This window comes from Alosa sapidissima, chromosome 22 (assembly GCF_018492685.1).
Source record: "Alosa sapidissima isolate fAloSap1 chromosome 22, fAloSap1.pri, whole genome shotgun sequence".
Lineage (NCBI taxonomy): Eukaryota > Metazoa > Chordata > Actinopteri > Clupeiformes > Clupeidae > Alosa > Alosa sapidissima.
In genome coordinates, this window is record NC_055978.1 from 21,833,018 (window position 1) to 21,851,088 (window position 18,071).

An 18,071-nucleotide genomic window follows, 5' to 3' on the forward strand; every position below is an offset into this window, starting at 1 on the left:
TTCACTAATTCATGGATGGGATAAATGCAGAGACCAAATTCCTTGTATACGCAAGTATACTTGGCCTTGAAACCTGATTTATATTTTACAAAACCTTGGAACCCCATTAGTTCACTGCTAGAAACATCCCAATTTGTGTCATTTAGCAATATATTCAACAATGTCATGCTTTGAAGGGTTTGCTTTCATTTTTGCAGTGTGTTTCAAAACACATAGTGCATACCCTGGATGGCTGCTGGCAATGACATGTTTGTTTGTCCTCCATATAACAATATGCCATTAAAATAAATTCGCAGACAATACCAAAAATAGTGTCCTAATAAAAGCATGCTTCAAAATTGGCAAATTGTTACATGGTGTTGCTCTAAGCTTTACTGATACAGTGTTGCAAACCTTGGGAATTTTTGGGAGTGAGAAGTGTTGGCGAGGTTTTTGGCCTGCAGTGAATAGTAGAGGTCTTAGCATGGGGGACTGCCTGTAGTGAAGCTTCTGGTAGTGCTCACGTCACCACACACACACGTCTATAAACAATGAAGCCGTCTGGCAACTTCTTTAACACCCCCCCATCTGTGCCGTGTGCAAGTGTAAGTGAATGGTATCTTTTGATCTGGACCGTGTGATGAGTGTGTGTTTGTGGGTGTTAACACACCATGGGCTGTAGTAAGCAAGACCAGAACTGTCTAATCGAACCACAAACCATCAGCTTACACCTTGTACACCACCGTAGCCATGCCCAAGCCTACGCATTAAACTTTAAACTGTATTAATGAACAGCTCCTCCCTCTCCTTATAAAACTTTTAATAAGCCCCCTGATAAGAGAAATGATGTCTGGCCACCTCAATTAAGAATGAGGGACATAAGATGGCAGTGATGGAGGGACAGACACACACACACAGAGGGAGGAAAGGAGAGGCCCCGTATCATTAGCACTCATTCAGCCATTTTGCGAGGCTGCCGACTGCCAACCCTGGCCTGTACCTCCTCCCGTTCACTTATCTGGTGTCGGTGCGGAGAGCCTCTGCAGTGTCTGTAGCCCCCATTGTGTGTGATAGTGTAATTACCTTGCGAGAAAAAGCAGAGGACCCACTGTTCTGCCCAACACCCTCTAGGGGGGATATATCGCACACTGGCATACTTAAAACAATGACAATGGGCATGAGATATAAACATTTAATTAACACCCCTCTGCTTTAATGATTTTTTTTTTTTAATAATCTATCCTTTCATCCGTTCTTTTTTCCTTGGTCTCATTGTGCTTACCTGATAAAAAGGGGCAGCATGGAGTTTTTGTTTGATGGATTGCCGATGGAGTGTCTGGGTTGTGGATGTACTAATAACGTGCCCATGTGCACCACCTGATGCTGTGCATGAGGCTGGATGCCAGCGGACTGCAGGGAGACTGGCCTCTGGTGTTAACCTGGTGTTAGGCCTGAATGTGTGCAATCTTGCTGAGCCCCTTGGAGATGTGACTCCTGCTGCTACCTTTTTTGAAAATTCTGGACACAAAACACAAGGGAGGCACTGCATGGCTTATTTTGCTCAATTTTAATTCAGGTAGCAGCATATCTTTCAGCTCTGTTCAGACAAACAGCACACACAAAGACACACACACACACACACTTCCCTGTATTCAAAGCCCACTTATAAACACACGCACACACTCTAATTGACCACTCTACCTTATAGGTGCAGTATGTTATTGTCTATAATTTAAAATGCTTTCTTTGCCCATACATCAATCAGGCAATTTTAAAGGCACAATGAAACGACAGGGGTTCTATTATGTCAATGCATTATATGATTAAAAAGAAAACGCAAACAAATTAAAAAAATGTCATGATGCTGTGAACACCGTTAGCTATTTTGAATTGGTGTCAATTTATAACCTGCCTTTAGAATGATTTCATAATTCTGTGTTACTCCAAGTATGTAAGCATTTTATTAATAGACAACAACAAAAACAACTAACACTGCACCTGTCCGCACACAGCACAGAACTCAAAATATGCACACTCTCTCACACGCACACACACACATTTTGACACACCTGTCCATAATACTGTGTGCTCTTCCTGATGCATTAGCCCATGAACACCTGGGACTGGGAGCTCTAGCCAGGGAAGACATGCACGTGGCAGTGTGCTGACCTCTGCCAGGAACACATGTCAGGCTTCCTGTGTATTTGTAACTTTGCATAAACCCAATCAACTGAATCATAACCAACTTTACTGACCAAAATACTGTTACACATACAGTGTACAAGGAATTTGGCTTTGGCCATTGGTCATCCTCCAGAAGATAATTATACCATTTACATAACACAGCACAGCGGCACATCATCTCTTTAAAAGGCTGCATTATCACGAAACCCAGCTAAGAGCCGACTATGTGTCCCCAGCTCAAACAGCACAATGTCAAATGTCACCAATATGCAAGCAGTCAGGAGTGACTCGGCAAAGGACACGTGTTTATTTCAAATCAACATGTTGAGGGGCCTGAGAAAAACGCCACCTATATGCAGTATGTCGGCCCGTTTTTATCCAAAATGAAATGCAGAATTCGGGGGAGCGCTGGTGCATGCTGGTGGCCAACACCACATACAGTCCAGCGTTTCCATGACGACCCAGGTTTGAGGGCAGCTTGAGGTCATTTGAGCCGGAGGTCACTGCCACTCATCTCCTCTAATCTCCTGTCACGCACAGGCTAATGTCATAATTCTGGTTGGGGGGCATGTGGTGAGCAGTGGCCTGACTGCATCCGTACAGACGAGTTCCTGGATGGTCTGCTTTTGCTCTCCCATCCCAGTTTTCAAAAAGCTGTGCCAAATGGAAATCTGTCCAATGGCCCATGTGATTGCTTGTTGTTATATAGTGGGTCACTGTTGCCATACAAAAGCAGCCGGTGTGTGACCACACCAAAAAACGAGTGGAGCTCCCTTTCCCTTGGGCCAACCCCCAAGCCCCAGTCAAAGCTTGCTCATCTAGGAGCTCTTCAGCCGAAATGGGTTTTTAAGCTGTGGAGGGAAGAAAGCAAAAGACCAACCTCACACATGTCCAACTACAAAAAAAACGCTATACCTTCAGGTGGACTACAGAAAACCACTATACCTTCAGGTGGACTACAGAAAACCACTATACCTTCAGGAGGACTTGTGTGCTACAGACAGCAACATTTCAATCACTGCCTTTGACACTTCTGTAATATTAGTAACACTGCACCCGTTAATATTCCCTTTAACAATGTTTGATACTCTCTCATCTCCACACTCCACTGTGGAGTTAGTACAGGTCTGTTTACTCTTTTTTTTAGTTAAGAGATAGATCTGTAAACATACAATTACATAACACTGATTTCTGTTTTGTTTTTAAAAAGGTAATAGTCATACATGAGAAAGTCTCATGTACTGTAACATCCATTCAAATTGTTCTCTTAAAGGACGGCGTTCCAGTGGTGTAGAGACAAATACATGTCTTCTAAGATTGTCCAAATGATGTATCCATGTTGTTGGAAAATCATAATGATTTTAAAAACAAAGGTTAAAATGAAAACGCACAAAATGAGCCACACTTTTAGTTTAAGAAAGTCAGTCAAGGTGGTAGAAGTATTTCTGTCTGCTGTGTTGTCTGATCTGACAACTAGTCCTTGTGGTAAACACGAAACAAGAGACTCGGTGGCCCATTTCCAAACTAATTATGCCCACTCCTGTCTGGCCGTGTCTTTTTGGGATATCATTTTGTCGGCTTCTTCCGCCCGTGTCTTCTCTCTCTCTCTGTTTACCCTGGGCCACCCGTCAAATAAATGGTTCTGTTGCGCTCATATGTTCGGAATTGCGTTCGCGGCCGCGTGAACAAATAATGCAGCAGAAAATTGCCCAGATGAATGAGCACAGGTGCTTTTTTTTTTTTTTTTTTCTGGCCCTCTTGCTTACACACACACACACACACACACACACACAGACACACACACACACAGGCAGGCAAAATGACTTTTCAAGGCTTCGGTCTGAGCTCTCCATTAGCGGGAGCCAGGCATTCTCTTGAAGGCATGGCTGCATTTATCCCAGCAAATAACAGCTGGGTGTCCGCACAGTGGTGCCGGCCTCGCGGTCACAGACACACAGAGAATGGACGCGCTCTGGAACAACTGTCATCCGTCACCGACTGTCATCTCTCTTCAACCCACACAAACCAACCCCCCCCCACCCCCTCTACCCCTGCAGACCCCCTCAGTAAATAAATGTTAGTCCAGTGAGCAAGTTCCCCCTCTGTTCTGACTTGACCACCAAAAAACATATATATCACAAAAGAAAAAAAGTTTAAAAAAAAGACAACCAATACTTTTTTGAGAGGACACATTCAACAATTTTCTTTTCCACTGACAACACCACTTTGGTGAGGACGGATAGCACTCCTCCTGGACGGCCTACACTGCCCACAGAGCACAGGGCCCCTGAAGAGTCACGCTGGTCTCGCCCTACTACAGGGAGGCGAAATGGGGTGGACGGCAGTCGGAGGGGCTCCGATGGCTCAATAGGATCTTTGCGAATGAACTCGCCTTTAAAGGACGACTATTCTCTCCTTTCCAAAGGCTCTTTTATTTTCTACTCCAGGGTCTTTGTTGGGGGGGGGGAGTATGTGGCTAGGTTTGTTTTGACAGACAGAAGGGCTAGCTGTTGTTCTCGGCCGTCATGTACTTGAGCGCGGCGAAGCCATAGCGACGAGACATGTTCTGCTGGAACTCCTCCTTGAGCATCTTGAGGCAGACGCGGTACTGCTTGTTGGAACGGAACTTGGTGATGTCGAAACTTGGCGCGTGCGGCATGTGGATCATGTAGGCGTTGGGCAGGACAATGAATTCATACTCCTAAGACAGAGACAAAAAAGAGGCACATTTAGAATAAGCTGTATCTGTAAACTGCTACAATGGTTTTGGGCAAATTAATCGCTTGACAAAAAACTTTGACAGACACAGCGATGTTATATATGGTATAGCTGTACACAAATAGTCATATGGTGCATTGGTATAAGGTAGAGTCTGTGTAAAGTCAAATTATGTAGCATTAAGTCGTAACATAAATGCAAGCTCATCAATGACCTGTAATGACCATCAACTGTGTAATTTTCAAAGGTCCAGTTCTTGAATTGAAAAACCTTCTAAAGAACAAAGCGATCAAAGAAATGAAGCAGCATTAATGCCAAGAACTTGGGTGGGCACGTTCCCAAACAGTGGGCACCTAACCTGGGCGTCCAGCTCCATGATGTGGGCCACCTTGTTCCAGCCGAAGCCCACGAATCGTCGATCGTACTCCGGCGAGTCCCTCCTCACCATCACGTACGGCTCAAAGTCCGACTCCCACTGCACGCGATAGGGCGTGGTGGCCGTCCGCCATTTGGCAAAGTTGGTGGGGGCGTGGCCTTTCGTCCACACGTGATACCTAAGAGGAGATGAAGACTAGCTGATAGTGACATCATCACCCAAACAGCCAAACAGGTGAAGCTGGGCTCAGAGACTGGGAACATGATCTGCAAAAGACAGCCCTATATTGATATCACCTTGTGAAATAGGATGACATTGTGACATGGGTATTGTGGACTGACTACAGATCCCATACCACACACGGGTCCACATCCCACGGGAAACCGTGGTCCAAGTCCAGCCCCGGTCATTTCCCGGTCCCACCTCATCTCTCTCTCCCACTCTCTTTCTGTCACTCTTCTATCGGATTAAAAGGCCTAAAAGCCCCAAATGAAACAACACATAAACAGATCTAATGCTGATTAAGTAATGAAGATGATTGCTGTTTGACTTCATTTTGGCATAACCGAAAGCTATGCATTAGTTAGTAGAATATCGTCTGACACTGTCTGACAAAGTTGAGCTGTTGAGCCTCTGGTAAGTTAGTCTGGGACTAGAGGGACGATTCAATTAGATCTTTTTTTTTGTTCTAAAGGTAACATTTGGCACTATGGACTACCTCATACTGCGGAATTGCGGTGTCAAGAAATTAACATAAGAATATTAATAAGCCGAAGAATATTACATTCCCTTGGCTGGCACTTGGCCTTAAATATACAGGAAAGAAAACTTCATTATTACAAGTATCCTTCACAGAGTGCCCTTTGGGATTCTTATGAACAAGTTCTACTTCTTGTGGACATTGTGTCCATGAACTGAAAAAACTGAAAAAAGCAGCTTTCGTTTGCCATTGAAACTTTTGAGAAGTAACTTTTTTCTTATATTATACAAATGTTTTCCTCTCCCTGACATAATGGATGGCCCTGTAGAGCTCTATGGTCTGTGCCACTTTCGTTCAAGCTTTTATGCGCCCGTCCTTGATATGTGCATTCATGTTCAGCAGCAAAAGTGTGAGAAGAGTCACATGGAACAAATGTGTCAGAGAAATGGAGAGAGAGAGAAAAAGAGAAAGAGCAAGAGACTGAGAGAGAGGGAAAGAAAGAAAGAGAGAGGGAAAGAAAGAAAGAGAGAGAGAGATGTCTGGCTTTTACCTGAAGGTGAAGAGAGTGCCCATGTCCAGCTGGGACAGAAGCTCAGCTTTGGATTTGGGGTAAGACAGACGGTAGCGGAGCGTCTCGAACGCCGGCACCACTAGAGCCTTCTTGGTGCTGGCCATGTCCAACTGCACCACAGACTTCCTGGTAGGGGAGGCATGAGAGGAGCGTTTTCACACAGACCTCTTCTAAACCCCCCCCCCCCCCCCCCCAAACGATCAAACACTCACAACAACTCAGTGGACTCAAAGGGAAAGACTTTCAGCCCAAAAAAAAAAAAAAACACTCTTTTCAATCTAGTTTTAAAACAAAAGATAATCCCTAAAAATAGATGAAAAAGAATAGATGAGAGAGACAGAGAAGTTTGAGAAGTGAGCTTACATTTGAACGGATATCAGAAGGCCTGTGAGTCATGCTCTGAATCTGGGATAGGGCCAGAGGCACTCACCTGAGATACTCGTACAGGCCGTACATGGGCAGGAAGTCGATGTCGGACAGGAACATGTAGGGCGTGTTGACCTGCCTCATGGCCACGTTGCGCAGCAGGTTGACGGGGTAGAACTGGCCCTCCTTGTAGACGATGTGGTAGCCCACGTTGCTCCTGCTCATCAGCACCTCGGAGCCCTGGGCGTAGCGCAGGAACTGCTGGGCCTCAGCGTCCGACAGGTAGAGAGCCAGACTGATGGGGCCCTCCCAGTGCTTACAGATGGCCTCCAGCATCTGGAGCCTATAGCACACACACACACACACATATAAAGATTAAGTACACATACACACACACTTTGCAACTTTGCATCAATAATCACAACCCAGAATTCCCCCAGTGTTTGACCAGTTCACTCAGCATAGGTCCATCACTATCTCTTATCCAAGTGTCCAAGAAGCTAAAAAAAAAAAAAAGGCATGCCATCTCATATTTTGCCCTGTGTAAACTACCTGCTCATAGTAAATAGATGAGGCCAACACCAACACGAGTAAATGCTGAAAATTCTCAAAAGCTCAAGAAGAACCAAAACTTCATTAACACCACTGCTGCCACTACTACTATTACTTCCGACAGCATTACTGTTCAGAAGTACCAATCAATTACTGTGCAACACAGACCAGTTTTGCACCAGCGCCCCGATTAACAACCAATGTCACTATTGACAACTTAAAAAACAGAAGCCATTACCATTGTAATGGCCTCTACATTCATTATCGACTGTGGCACGGAGGTCTGGAGGGGCACTGGGATGCACAACCATTACCAAAGCAAAATTTACACTCCATTAGAAATACTGGCTATTATCGTTCACTTAGGCCATTGAACAAATAGAATTATGATTAACATTTACAACCTGTGAGCCAATGGCCGAGACTGGCAACCACCGAGGCAGGACACGGAATAGACTGCCTAACAGAGAATGGGGAGCCACTGAAAGCAAAATCAGGTCGGCTTAGCTGCGTGACGTGAATGACACCGATTACACACCGATCCTCTTCCCGTTCTTGCTGCCCTTATCAATGCAGGGGGGGGGGAGGAGGGGGGGGGGGGGGGGTCTGGCCTCCTCAGGCACTGACCTTATCAAGTCAATGAAACCTGGAGCCCCGCTCTCTGTTTAATGGGAAGCTGCGGTGGACCTATCGCCCAAAGGGCCTCGCATGAGCCACAGCAAGCCAAACAAGAGGCTGAAGTGTCCACTGTTTATTGCTGATCACAGCGTCCATCTGCTGGAGATTAGGGCGTAGGATCGATTCCGCTTCAATCCCCTACCACCACCCCACCACCACCACCACCAACCCCCGTCACTGTAATCTCAATTTGTGCACATCAAAGAGCACGGATTCCTGTCAGCGACACAGCAGTTTATCGGTTGGCGCGGTTAGAAATGAAATAACCGGGCGCTGGCTGTAGCCGGGCCTGACATTTGAAATCTAAAAATCAATGTTGTGGGCTTGCGGAATAGCCACCCATTCAATGACACTTTGAGGAGAACGGTGTGTGCTCTTATGTCCTGATGTATATTTATGAGCACGGCAGTGAGGGGTGCCAGGCATCCTCCTCAATGAGCCTCAGAGGGGGATTTCATGGGGCTGCTGGTGCAAGGCTACTCCACACCACCACTGCATAAGCAGCTACTCAAAGGGATCAAAGCTCTCTCGCTCTTCTTCTCCCTCTCCCACACACACATATACAGTACACACACACACACACGCACGCACGCACATGCACACGCACACACACACACACACACACACACACACACACACACACACACACACACACACACACACACACACACACACACACACACAGTGTCAAGGGGGTTTGGAAAATCAGTTATCATTACTGTTTATTCTGCAAACGGCCTGTGGGCTCTCAGTCAAAAATCAAAACCGTTGGTCCATTTAGCAATTAGCACTGCATAGACGGTGCTTTTAGCATTTCACAACCAAACAAGGAGATGGTGTTAATAGCCCCCCCCCCCCGCCCGCCCCCTCCGAAAAAAAGGGCACATAGGGTGCCAAAGTTCATTATTTCAATAGCTCAAATGATGTCACAGTGTGCACAAGTTCAACGTCTCTCTGGACTGACACAAATTTAAACAAGTGATTCTTTTCCATTTACATCATGTTTGCCCAAATAACCTTGAGTCACTCAAAAAAAAACAAGCCCACCACCACTACTACTACTACTAGTACAAGGCCGGGAGCTGTGAAACAGAAGTGCTGCACAGAAACAATGATCAACTCCGTCCCCAAATCACCCCGGAGACCGCTCTCTCCTCTCCTCACAGCCTGCCGCTGCGGAGTTGATCAGCTACTTGCCCCTAACTGCACAGATGCCCTTCTTGAATGTAAAACACAAAATAGAGCGGATTAGCATATAAACAGCTGGGTGTTGAACTCCCAGCTACACTTCCTGGTGAAGGTGTTCTTCACAGATGGAGGTCAATATCTGGGTTTTAGCCTAAATAAATCTTATTGCTGGAGGTATATAGGGAGAGACTGGGAAAAACCTCTTAAAGGGAAACGCCCATGAGTTTTCCATTGTGCAGCAATGTCTTCCACCTGTTTATGAACAAACAATACCAACTGATTTTATATAGATCAGCTACTCTGGAGGAAAGTAGTCCACAAGCACTTCTGTATATAAGTATAACATCACAGCAATACACTGCCAATACACTACTACTGGTTGTGATAATTGCATAAGTGCATCAGTGCATCATAATTGCAATTGCAAATAATTGCTTTTTTTAAATGGCATTTTTTACAGTCTTCCAGATGCTTGAAAACTTGGATTACTATCCATGAGGACTTGCCAAAAAAAGACTCCACAGACTCTCAATCTGACTGTTTCGGTGTATGTGAAGGTTGCATCGTGTAAATCTGAAGAGTCACTGGAGATCCATCTTAATTCTACACACAAGAAGAAATAAATAAATAAATACATTGTTTATCATTAAAATGGGTCAGCATAATGTTTCCCCTGAGACAAACTATGCATAGGAAAGATAAATGACCACTCAGGAGAAGACAGAGCGAAAGAGACCGTTAAGTATGACTATCCGCTTCATCATGTTCATTTCAAGTCATCACTTCTGAATCTGATTTCATTAATGTTCATCAACCAATGGCCTATAGACCCGCAACATCTGACCTTTCCTTGATTGGACGCAGCTGAAGCAAGAGGTTGACAGCTGACCTATCAGAGCACACAGTCATCTAATGAGGGTCAGTCTCTTTCGTTTGAAGGTAAAGACGGACGAGGTGGTGAATGCCAAGTGTGAGTGAATGCTGTAAAAATCTCTGTCTCCGTGGTGCACTATCATCTCAGATGTTATTAGCACAAGGCTGTGCCAACATAGCACTTTCAATGCTGCACTTCCATGCAACCAAAATGAAAGGCTCTGACCCCAAATCACTGCTTTTTTAAAAAAAAAAAAAAGAAAAACTTGTGGAGATTGATGTGCAGCCAGGAGCTATCTGTTATGTTGTATCGTCAACAACCCTTTTTTTATGAGCCATGATGAAGCTGCCTTCGTTTTAATTGTGTTTGGCCCAGAGCTTGAATATCATTGCATCTCATTAAAGTTCCCTGTAAGAGCATCTATGGTTTATTCAATGGAAACTTTGCTTACACTGTTAATTAACTGAGACAATAAAACTCATTTTGTACAGTCGGTGTAAATAAATAAAGTAGTAATCTCTTGTCTGGCATTGTCTTCGTGCTGTGCTGCTCCATCTTGGGAGACCAAGTTTGCGGTTATTGTCAAACACAAAGGACAAGTGTTTTTTGTCTGTCAACAGCAGAGAGCAGAGAGACCATCAAATTAGGTCAGACGACTCGAGCCGCCCACTTGGCATGCTGGGTAAATACGACCCGGAGCATGATTGACCGTTCACCTGCAAAGGCGGTCCAAGGGCATCAGTGACACCCGAGAGAAATGTGTGAGGCGAGAAGCTTCGGAGGAGAGAAAGACAGCAGAGAGAGAGAGAGAGAGATAGAGACAGGGAGAGAGAGAGAGAGAGGGAGGCATTACTCCAGCAGGCCGGCGCTCTTGTGTGTCTATCTGTGTGTCACAGGTGACGGCTGTCTTTTGTCTTTCTGCCCCAGAGCTTTGGGATGTCATTTTCAGGCGCTGGAGGGTGGAGACGCGTAGCGGTGCTGAGAATGTAGATCACGTTCAGAACCCACTGCCAGCTCTTCTTGTTGAGTGTGTAAACTGTTGATTTTGGAGGGAGGTATTATCAACATGTTTTCTTGTTCTGTATGTGTATGTGTGTGTGTGTGTGTGATTTCTCTACCTGTCCATGGAGAGCTGGGCCACCAGAGAGAGAGAAAGAGTGTGAGTGTGTGTGTGTGTGTGTGTGTGTGTGTGTGTGTGAGTGCATGCGTGCGTGTGTGTGTGTGTGTGAGTGCATGCGTGCGTGTGCGTGTGTGTGTGAGTGCATGCGTGTGTGTGTGTGTGTGCATGCGTGCGTGTGCGTGTGTGTGTGTGTGTGTATGCGTGTGTGTGTGTTGTCCCTACCTGTCCATGGAGAGCTGGGCCACCAGTGTGACGTCGGTGTTGTCAGCGCTGGGCTCGTACTCGTAGTGCAGGAAGTAGAGGTGTGTGCGGTGCACGGTGAAACGCTCCCGCCGGAACTCGTAGCACGGGTCATCCTCGTCCAGCTCCGACAGAGTCTTCTGAAGCTGTGGGGTCAGAAACACAAGGTCATGAAATAGTTTAAAGTAACAGCGGCCTTGTAGGGACAGACAAAAACGTTTTCACATTGAAGGTACTGAATAACAATCTTCACAAGCATTCCCTTCTCAATGCCATCTGACACTTGACAGAAGCACCACTGACATGGCTGTATTCTTCCTTCAATGCTACTTTCATTTGTGACTTCATTACTGTAGGTGTTGCATTGGTTTACAGTGTTTCAAATGCACTTCATTGGTGTCTCCAAATATGCACACCTGGTCTGACAATTTACTAAAGGCAATGACTGAAGAACATTCAAGGCAGAATGTGGGATGTAACTTTCTTTCTTCCCATTTACAAACGTTTCTCAGTCTTGAAATAAAAACGAATCAAAATGAGGTCAGATGAAGCTAAATTAAATATCCAATCGATGAATCTGCAATCCACTACTTTGATACTCCCTTTTATACTTTTTGTGAATACATCATAACAAAACTGATAACAAGGACACATCAATCTATGATAGTACAAATCTCACTCCTCATTCCAATACATACATTACATAAAATACCAAACGCTTCGTGGCATAAGGGAAATTCTTTTTTTCTTTTCTGGTGGTGTTCAAAAAACGTTCTGTCGATGTTCTTAATCCCAATGCACCTCACACCACCCCAATTACCAGTCCACTGTGCTCCATGTAGGACAGTGCCAACCCTCTCCTACGCTACAACCACATCACCCAGTGAAGCCACTAATTAACCTATAAGGATGTCACATATCTATTATATATCATGCTGGGGATTTTAGCATGTGTTGGAGACGGCAGGGAGTAGCAAGGACTTGAAGTACATGCCTTGGAATCATTTCATCCAGTTTGCTGGGGGAGAATAGGGGATGGGGGAGGGGGGGGGGGGGGGGGGGGGGGATGATGAGAAGTCTCACCCCCCCGCCCAGAGGTGAGGAGAGACATTGTCTGGCTCAGGCCAAACCCTCAGCAACTTCATTAGCCTGATCATTTCATTAATGTGATTTAAATAGCTCCTGCAACTCTGAAGAAATTGACTGAGCAAAGTATTTCCAGAGTTAAGGACACGTTTAATTGATTGGGTGCAGGGAGACAAAAAAAGATGGAGAGAGAGAGGGAGAGAGAGAGAAGGAGGGAGGGAGGTGGGGGAGGTTTGATGCGAAAGAAAAAAAGAAAAGAAAAGAAAAACTCCTCTTGGAAAATGTCAAAGCAGGAGTAATTTGATTAATTAAGAGTACTTTAGATGACACACCGTTTATATAGAGGGACTGCAGAAAGACTCCACCCATGTGTAAGAGAATGCTGAGTCATTCTGTCATAATTACTCCTCAACTTTGCTCACTTTATTTCTTTTTTCCCCTTTTTTTTTCTGTAGTCAAGATACTGCCAAACTGCTAGAAGTTTCTTTGTAAGAAGTGGTTGGGCAGAAACTCTCCTTGGCTGGGGTTTCTAACCGTAGTCAGTGTTGTATCATTTTTACACTATGCCAAGAAGCTATTAGTGATATATTTCCCAGGTGCGTTGGGGGACCTCATCCAATCACCAGTGACCGAATGCCATCTTTGTCCCACATCAAATAAAAGCCATCTGCAGATGTGCCTGTATGCCTAGGCTGCCTCATTAGGAGGACCGCCGGTGGGTGTTGACGCTAACAGTGGTGTGAATTTGTGGGGGAGAAACTTAGTGAGTCTATGTCTAATGTGTATAGATGGACTGTGTATGTGTTTGTGTCTGTAACCACGTGTACTGCATGTAAACTTGATTATGTGCTATGTGTGTGTGTGAGTGTGTTTATGTATGATGTGGTGTGTGTGTGTGTGTGTGTGTGTGTGTGTGTGTATCTTCCAGCACTATCTGACAGGTGGCAGTTGCAGAGCTATGATGCTAATTGCTAATTCGCCTAGCATGAGCACCAGCTCTGTGCCTCTCAGCTTTTCCAGAAGCCACAGCAGCAGACACAGAACCCTCCCAACACAATGAGACGAGCCCACTGCCAGGCAGCTCCCAGCAAAGCAAGCTGTTCTCACAACAGAGTCTTTAATGACAACACACTGGATCAGTGGTGGGGTGGTGGAAAAGAAAATATGTGCTCTACTCTTCTAAATTGGATTTTAACTCCGACTTGCGCTGTGTAATTCTGCTGAGCGCAGGAAACCATGCCTGGCGTGAATTGGCAGACGTAGTTGCAGCTCTCTTATTTACATGCATACATTTGGGAACCATCAACCTTCAGTAAGGATGAAAAAGAGAGAGAGAGAGAGAGAGAGAGAGAGAAGGCGAAGAACTCAACTGCCTTAATAATCAAAGCTATTTGCCGGTATAAGAGATGCACCTCCCCACCACTCCCCAATAGCTGGTCGAAATCACCAGCTTCTTTGAAGTGCGCCCATGCCATTCACACGGACTCCTGCGATTGGATTTCACGGAAATACATGCATCCCTGAACAGAACTCTCTGAGCTCCAGTCCACACTCATTCTTTAGATGACTTTGAGAAGTTTCCATGGTTTCCTTTTTTTTCCTGCACTTGTGGTGTCTGCCAGGCAAATATCTCCGGCTTGATCAAGACCACTGAGCAGAACTAGATAACGGTCTATGCGTCAGTCAGAGACAGCAGTTCAATGTCCCGCCCCCGTCCCCAGACCCATTTACTCCTCCAGCCCACACAAAGGAGCTCGGCGAGTCTTTGTCATGCATTATTCCGTGATAAGATACAATGTTTAAATGCCTCAAGCCTCATTCCCCATAAGCATGGGGCGATTATGATCTCAGCTAAATGATACAGAGAACATCAGTTTTTGTTCTCTCTCTATCGCACTCTCGCTCTCTCTCGCTCTGTCTCTCTCTTTAGCACTCTCTCGCTCTCAGTCTCTAGGTCACAGTGATCTTACAGTCACGGATGCTTTTGGCAGAGAAGTTCCTGGTCTGAAGCAAAACATGTTTTATTAATTTTGCTCAGCTGAGAGCACTGTGAAATTGTGTGTATATGAGTAAGTGTGTGGGAATATAAAACTGTGTGTGTGTGTGTGTGTGTGTGTGTGTGTGTGTGTGTGTGTGTGTGTGTGTGTCACTACGGTACTGTACAACAGTTTTCAATAGCAATAAACATTCCACACTCTGAGATGAGCTATATTTAATTTCCGGAATTCGCTTACATCTGTGTTGTATCAAATGATCCAGCAGATTATCTAATAGAGTGAACCGCAGTTCATTAGATCAAACAGAGCACCAACGCATCAGAGCACCAACCCAAAGATTACGCCAATACAGTACAGTCATTCTAATTTCATATCAGTGCAGGAGGGACTCTGAGGTTTTTGCAATTCCACCTACGTTCTCGCTGTTGTGGTCGGTCTCGCTGAGTGAGTTATGCTGAGTGTGATGGCAGGGCCCGGTTCTTGAGCTAGAGGGACTCTAGAGAAGGGTTCTGCGGTTCCACCTACGTACTCGCTGTTGTGGTCGGTCTCGCTGAGTGAGTTATGCTGAGTGTGATGGCAGGGCCCGGTTCTTGAGCTAGAGGGACTCTAGAGGAGGTTCTGCGGTTCCACCTACGTTCTCGCTGTTGTGGTCGGTCTCGCTGGGGCAGCCGAAGAGCTCTCGCCTCAGCAGGTTCCCGTCGTACTCCAGGAACGTCAGGTAGAGGTTCCGGAAGAACTCCACGTGCTTGTTCTTCACACGCAGCTTCTTAGGGGAGTTCCAGTGGATCACCTGGAAGTGTTCCAAGAAAACAGAGAGTGTATATAGATAGATAGATAGATAGATAGATAGATAGATAATAAAAGTCCTATTTGAGTTGATGTATAGAGTCGCTCTGGTGGGACTGAGAAAGGCATAAATCAAGAGAGACAGGAAACAGAAGAGTGTTTGAGGAGCAGCAGCATCCAAGCGACAGAGGGAAGGAAGGTGTGTAGGAGAAGAGTCAGGAAGGAGATTTCTTTAGCAGTCTTCATAAGTACACACACACACACACACACACACACGGACTTCCAAACCACACACACACATAGATAGATATGCCCACATGCAGATGTATATATATATATGCATAAGCATATGCACTCATATACCTATGGACAGACAAAACATTGCTTCATCACCACCTCTATGTGCTCTCTTGTTCTGACATGCAAACACATATTCTCTCTCTTCTCACACACACACACACCTTTCATTGCTCATATTCTTTCCACACCTTGCACACACTTTCTTTCTCAGTCTTACAATTGCTGTCACATTTACTCTCGGGCAACTTTATTTCACCCCCTTTCTCTTTCAGTTCTCCTTTCTAACACCCGCGCGCGCACACGCACACACACACACACACACACACACACACACACACACACACACTAACATGCATGAGCACTTCTTTGTCTGCCTTTATTTTCTCTCACCTTGAGGTCTGCCACGTCTTTGTAGCACTTCTCGGAGCGGGTGTGATCCGACAGCTGAACGTTCCAGAAGCAGGGCAGCTGGTGCACCAGGAAGGGGTTCTGTTTGATCACCGCGTTGAAGATGTCCTGCAAGCCCAAGTCGGCCGGAGAGACGGAAAGAGAGAGAGATTGCGCTTTGGTTACATCAGATTTGCACGCTGACCTGCGGGTTTTGCGGTGCTTTCCGGGGCTAGCCAGCATCCACGGTGGAGTGGAGTCCGTCCACTGCCAATGTCAAGAGGAGTCAATCAAACCCAATCCTCCTTTGACAGGATCTCTTTGACTGGAGAGATTTCTTCCCTCTTTTGAACAGAGTCTGAAAGAAACTCCAAAAGTCACTTGCAACATTGCAAGAGTGTGGGAGTGTAATGGGGCTCCTGTCTATTTAAAGTCACTGGTTTGGGAGATCTATGTGCCACCTGAACAAAGTGATGCCCTTATGCAACTGAGTGCCTGATGCACTTTGTGATAAAATAAAAAGGTGGTGGTATGAGTCGATAGCAACGCTAAAATCCCACCTTTTGAGAAGAGTGTGTGTGTGCATGCGGGAGTGCATGCAAGAGAGCAAGAGTGTGTTTGTCTGTGTCTGTCTGTGTGAGTGTATGTATGTATGTATGTATGTATGTATGTATGTATGTGTGTGTGTGTGTGTATGTGTATGTGTGTGTATGTATATACAGTATGTGTGTGTGTGTGTGTGTGTGTGTGTGTGTGTGTGTGTGTGTGTGTGTATATGTGCGTGTGTGTGTGTATGTATGTATGTATTTTTGTGTTTATGTATGTGTGTATGTATGTGTGTGTGTATGTATGTGAGAGAGAAAGAGGGAGAGAGAGAGAGCGAGCAAAAGTGTATTTGTTGGTCTGTATCTGTCTCTGTTTTTGTGTGAATCGGCATAGTTAAAATATTTAACACTGCAGACGAAAGCACAAAAGGGGAAAAAATGAAAATTAAGATTTTCACAGGCATTAATGATTTGTGTATCATTAGTCAATCAAATGCTAATCTCTCTTAATATCCCACAAAATGGAAGCTAACACATTCAGCCGGGATGCCACTAATTACACGGTCTGCATTGCTAAATTGTTGAAGTATTAAAACATTTGGGGGATCACATGATGGGGTAATCCTCAGTCATGGCAATCACAGAATGTCAATCAGACACAGTCTGAGGATGAATAGACAGAAAAGTTTGTGTCTGTTTGTGTGTGTGTGTGTGTGTGTGTATGAGGGGACGGGCAAGTCATAGGCAACAGAGCCAGAGTAATCTGATTGATAGTCTGATTCTTAAGTTAACATTGTGTCAATCACTCTGTGGCTAGCAGATCATGTACACGATAACTGACAGAATGCTATAAATCTGTATTAACGTGTGTGTGTGTGTGCTTGTGTGTGTATGTTTATGTAAGTGAGAGAGAATGGCAGCTAAGCCGACAGGAGAGAGAGTGTGAGTTTGTTTCTAAGCTCCTTTGTGCTTGTTTGACATTTGGTTTACCAGTGAGGTGAACAGCATTATCCGGATCTCTGGTATAGTGTTAAAGTGTGTATGTCTTACCTGGTCTGCTAGTGAGGTGGACAGCATACTCATTAGTTCTCTCTCTGCGGTCAGCCTCCACATCTGTTCCCATCTGAGTTTCCTCAAACGATCCAGAAGGAGCAGTATCACACCTGGACACACACACACACGCACGCACACACACATACAAAACAAACAAACATACACGTGCATCAGCATTAATATGGAAACGCCGTAGCATAGCACCAATGACCTTTCAGCAATCCAGACCTTGAAAATATCATCAATCAGTCTTAAGACACGGAACGGTAGGCCTACATATCAAACAGATCCACCACACACACACACACACACACAAACACACACACACACACAGCATTAATACCAACATCATGTCCGAGCTATTTGCCATT

The 18,071-nt window shown here is 45.2% G+C and overlaps 1 protein-coding gene and 1 long non-coding RNA gene across 3 annotated transcripts in view; both read right to left on the minus strand.

Moving 5' to 3' along the window:
- Positions 1 to 1,531: 1,531 nt before the first annotated feature.
- LOC121697753 lies at positions 1,532 to 4,185 on the minus strand. The gene is made up of 2 exons (XR_006026545.1): positions 3,139 to 4,185; positions 1,532 to 3,108 (listed from the first exon to the last, which is right to left on the minus strand). It is a non-coding gene; the product is annotated as an uncharacterized LOC121697753 (long non-coding RNA).
- A 34-nt stretch (positions 4,186 to 4,219) lies between these two features.
- Positions 4,220 to 18,071, minus strand: part of large1 (LARGE xylosyl- and glucuronyltransferase 1) — a 63,922-nt gene continuing 50,070 nt past the window's right edge. For both annotated transcript variants that reach the window (XM_042079102.1, XM_042079103.1), the window contains 8 exons: positions 17,698 to 17,810; positions 16,106 to 16,231; positions 15,264 to 15,419; positions 11,529 to 11,692; positions 6,959 to 7,237; positions 6,508 to 6,654; positions 5,240 to 5,435; positions 4,220 to 4,864 (listed from right to left, as the gene is read on the minus strand). In XM_042079102.1, the coding sequence (XP_041935036.1) occupies positions 4,667 to 4,864; positions 5,240 to 5,435; positions 6,508 to 6,654; positions 6,959 to 7,237; positions 11,529 to 11,692; positions 15,264 to 15,419; positions 16,106 to 16,231; positions 17,698 to 17,810 (1,379 nt within the window). In that variant the 3' untranslated portion in view covers positions 4,220 to 4,666. The remainder of the gene's footprint in view (positions 4,865 to 5,239; positions 5,436 to 6,507; positions 6,655 to 6,958; positions 7,238 to 11,528; positions 11,693 to 15,263; positions 15,420 to 16,105; positions 16,232 to 17,697; positions 17,811 to 18,071) is intronic.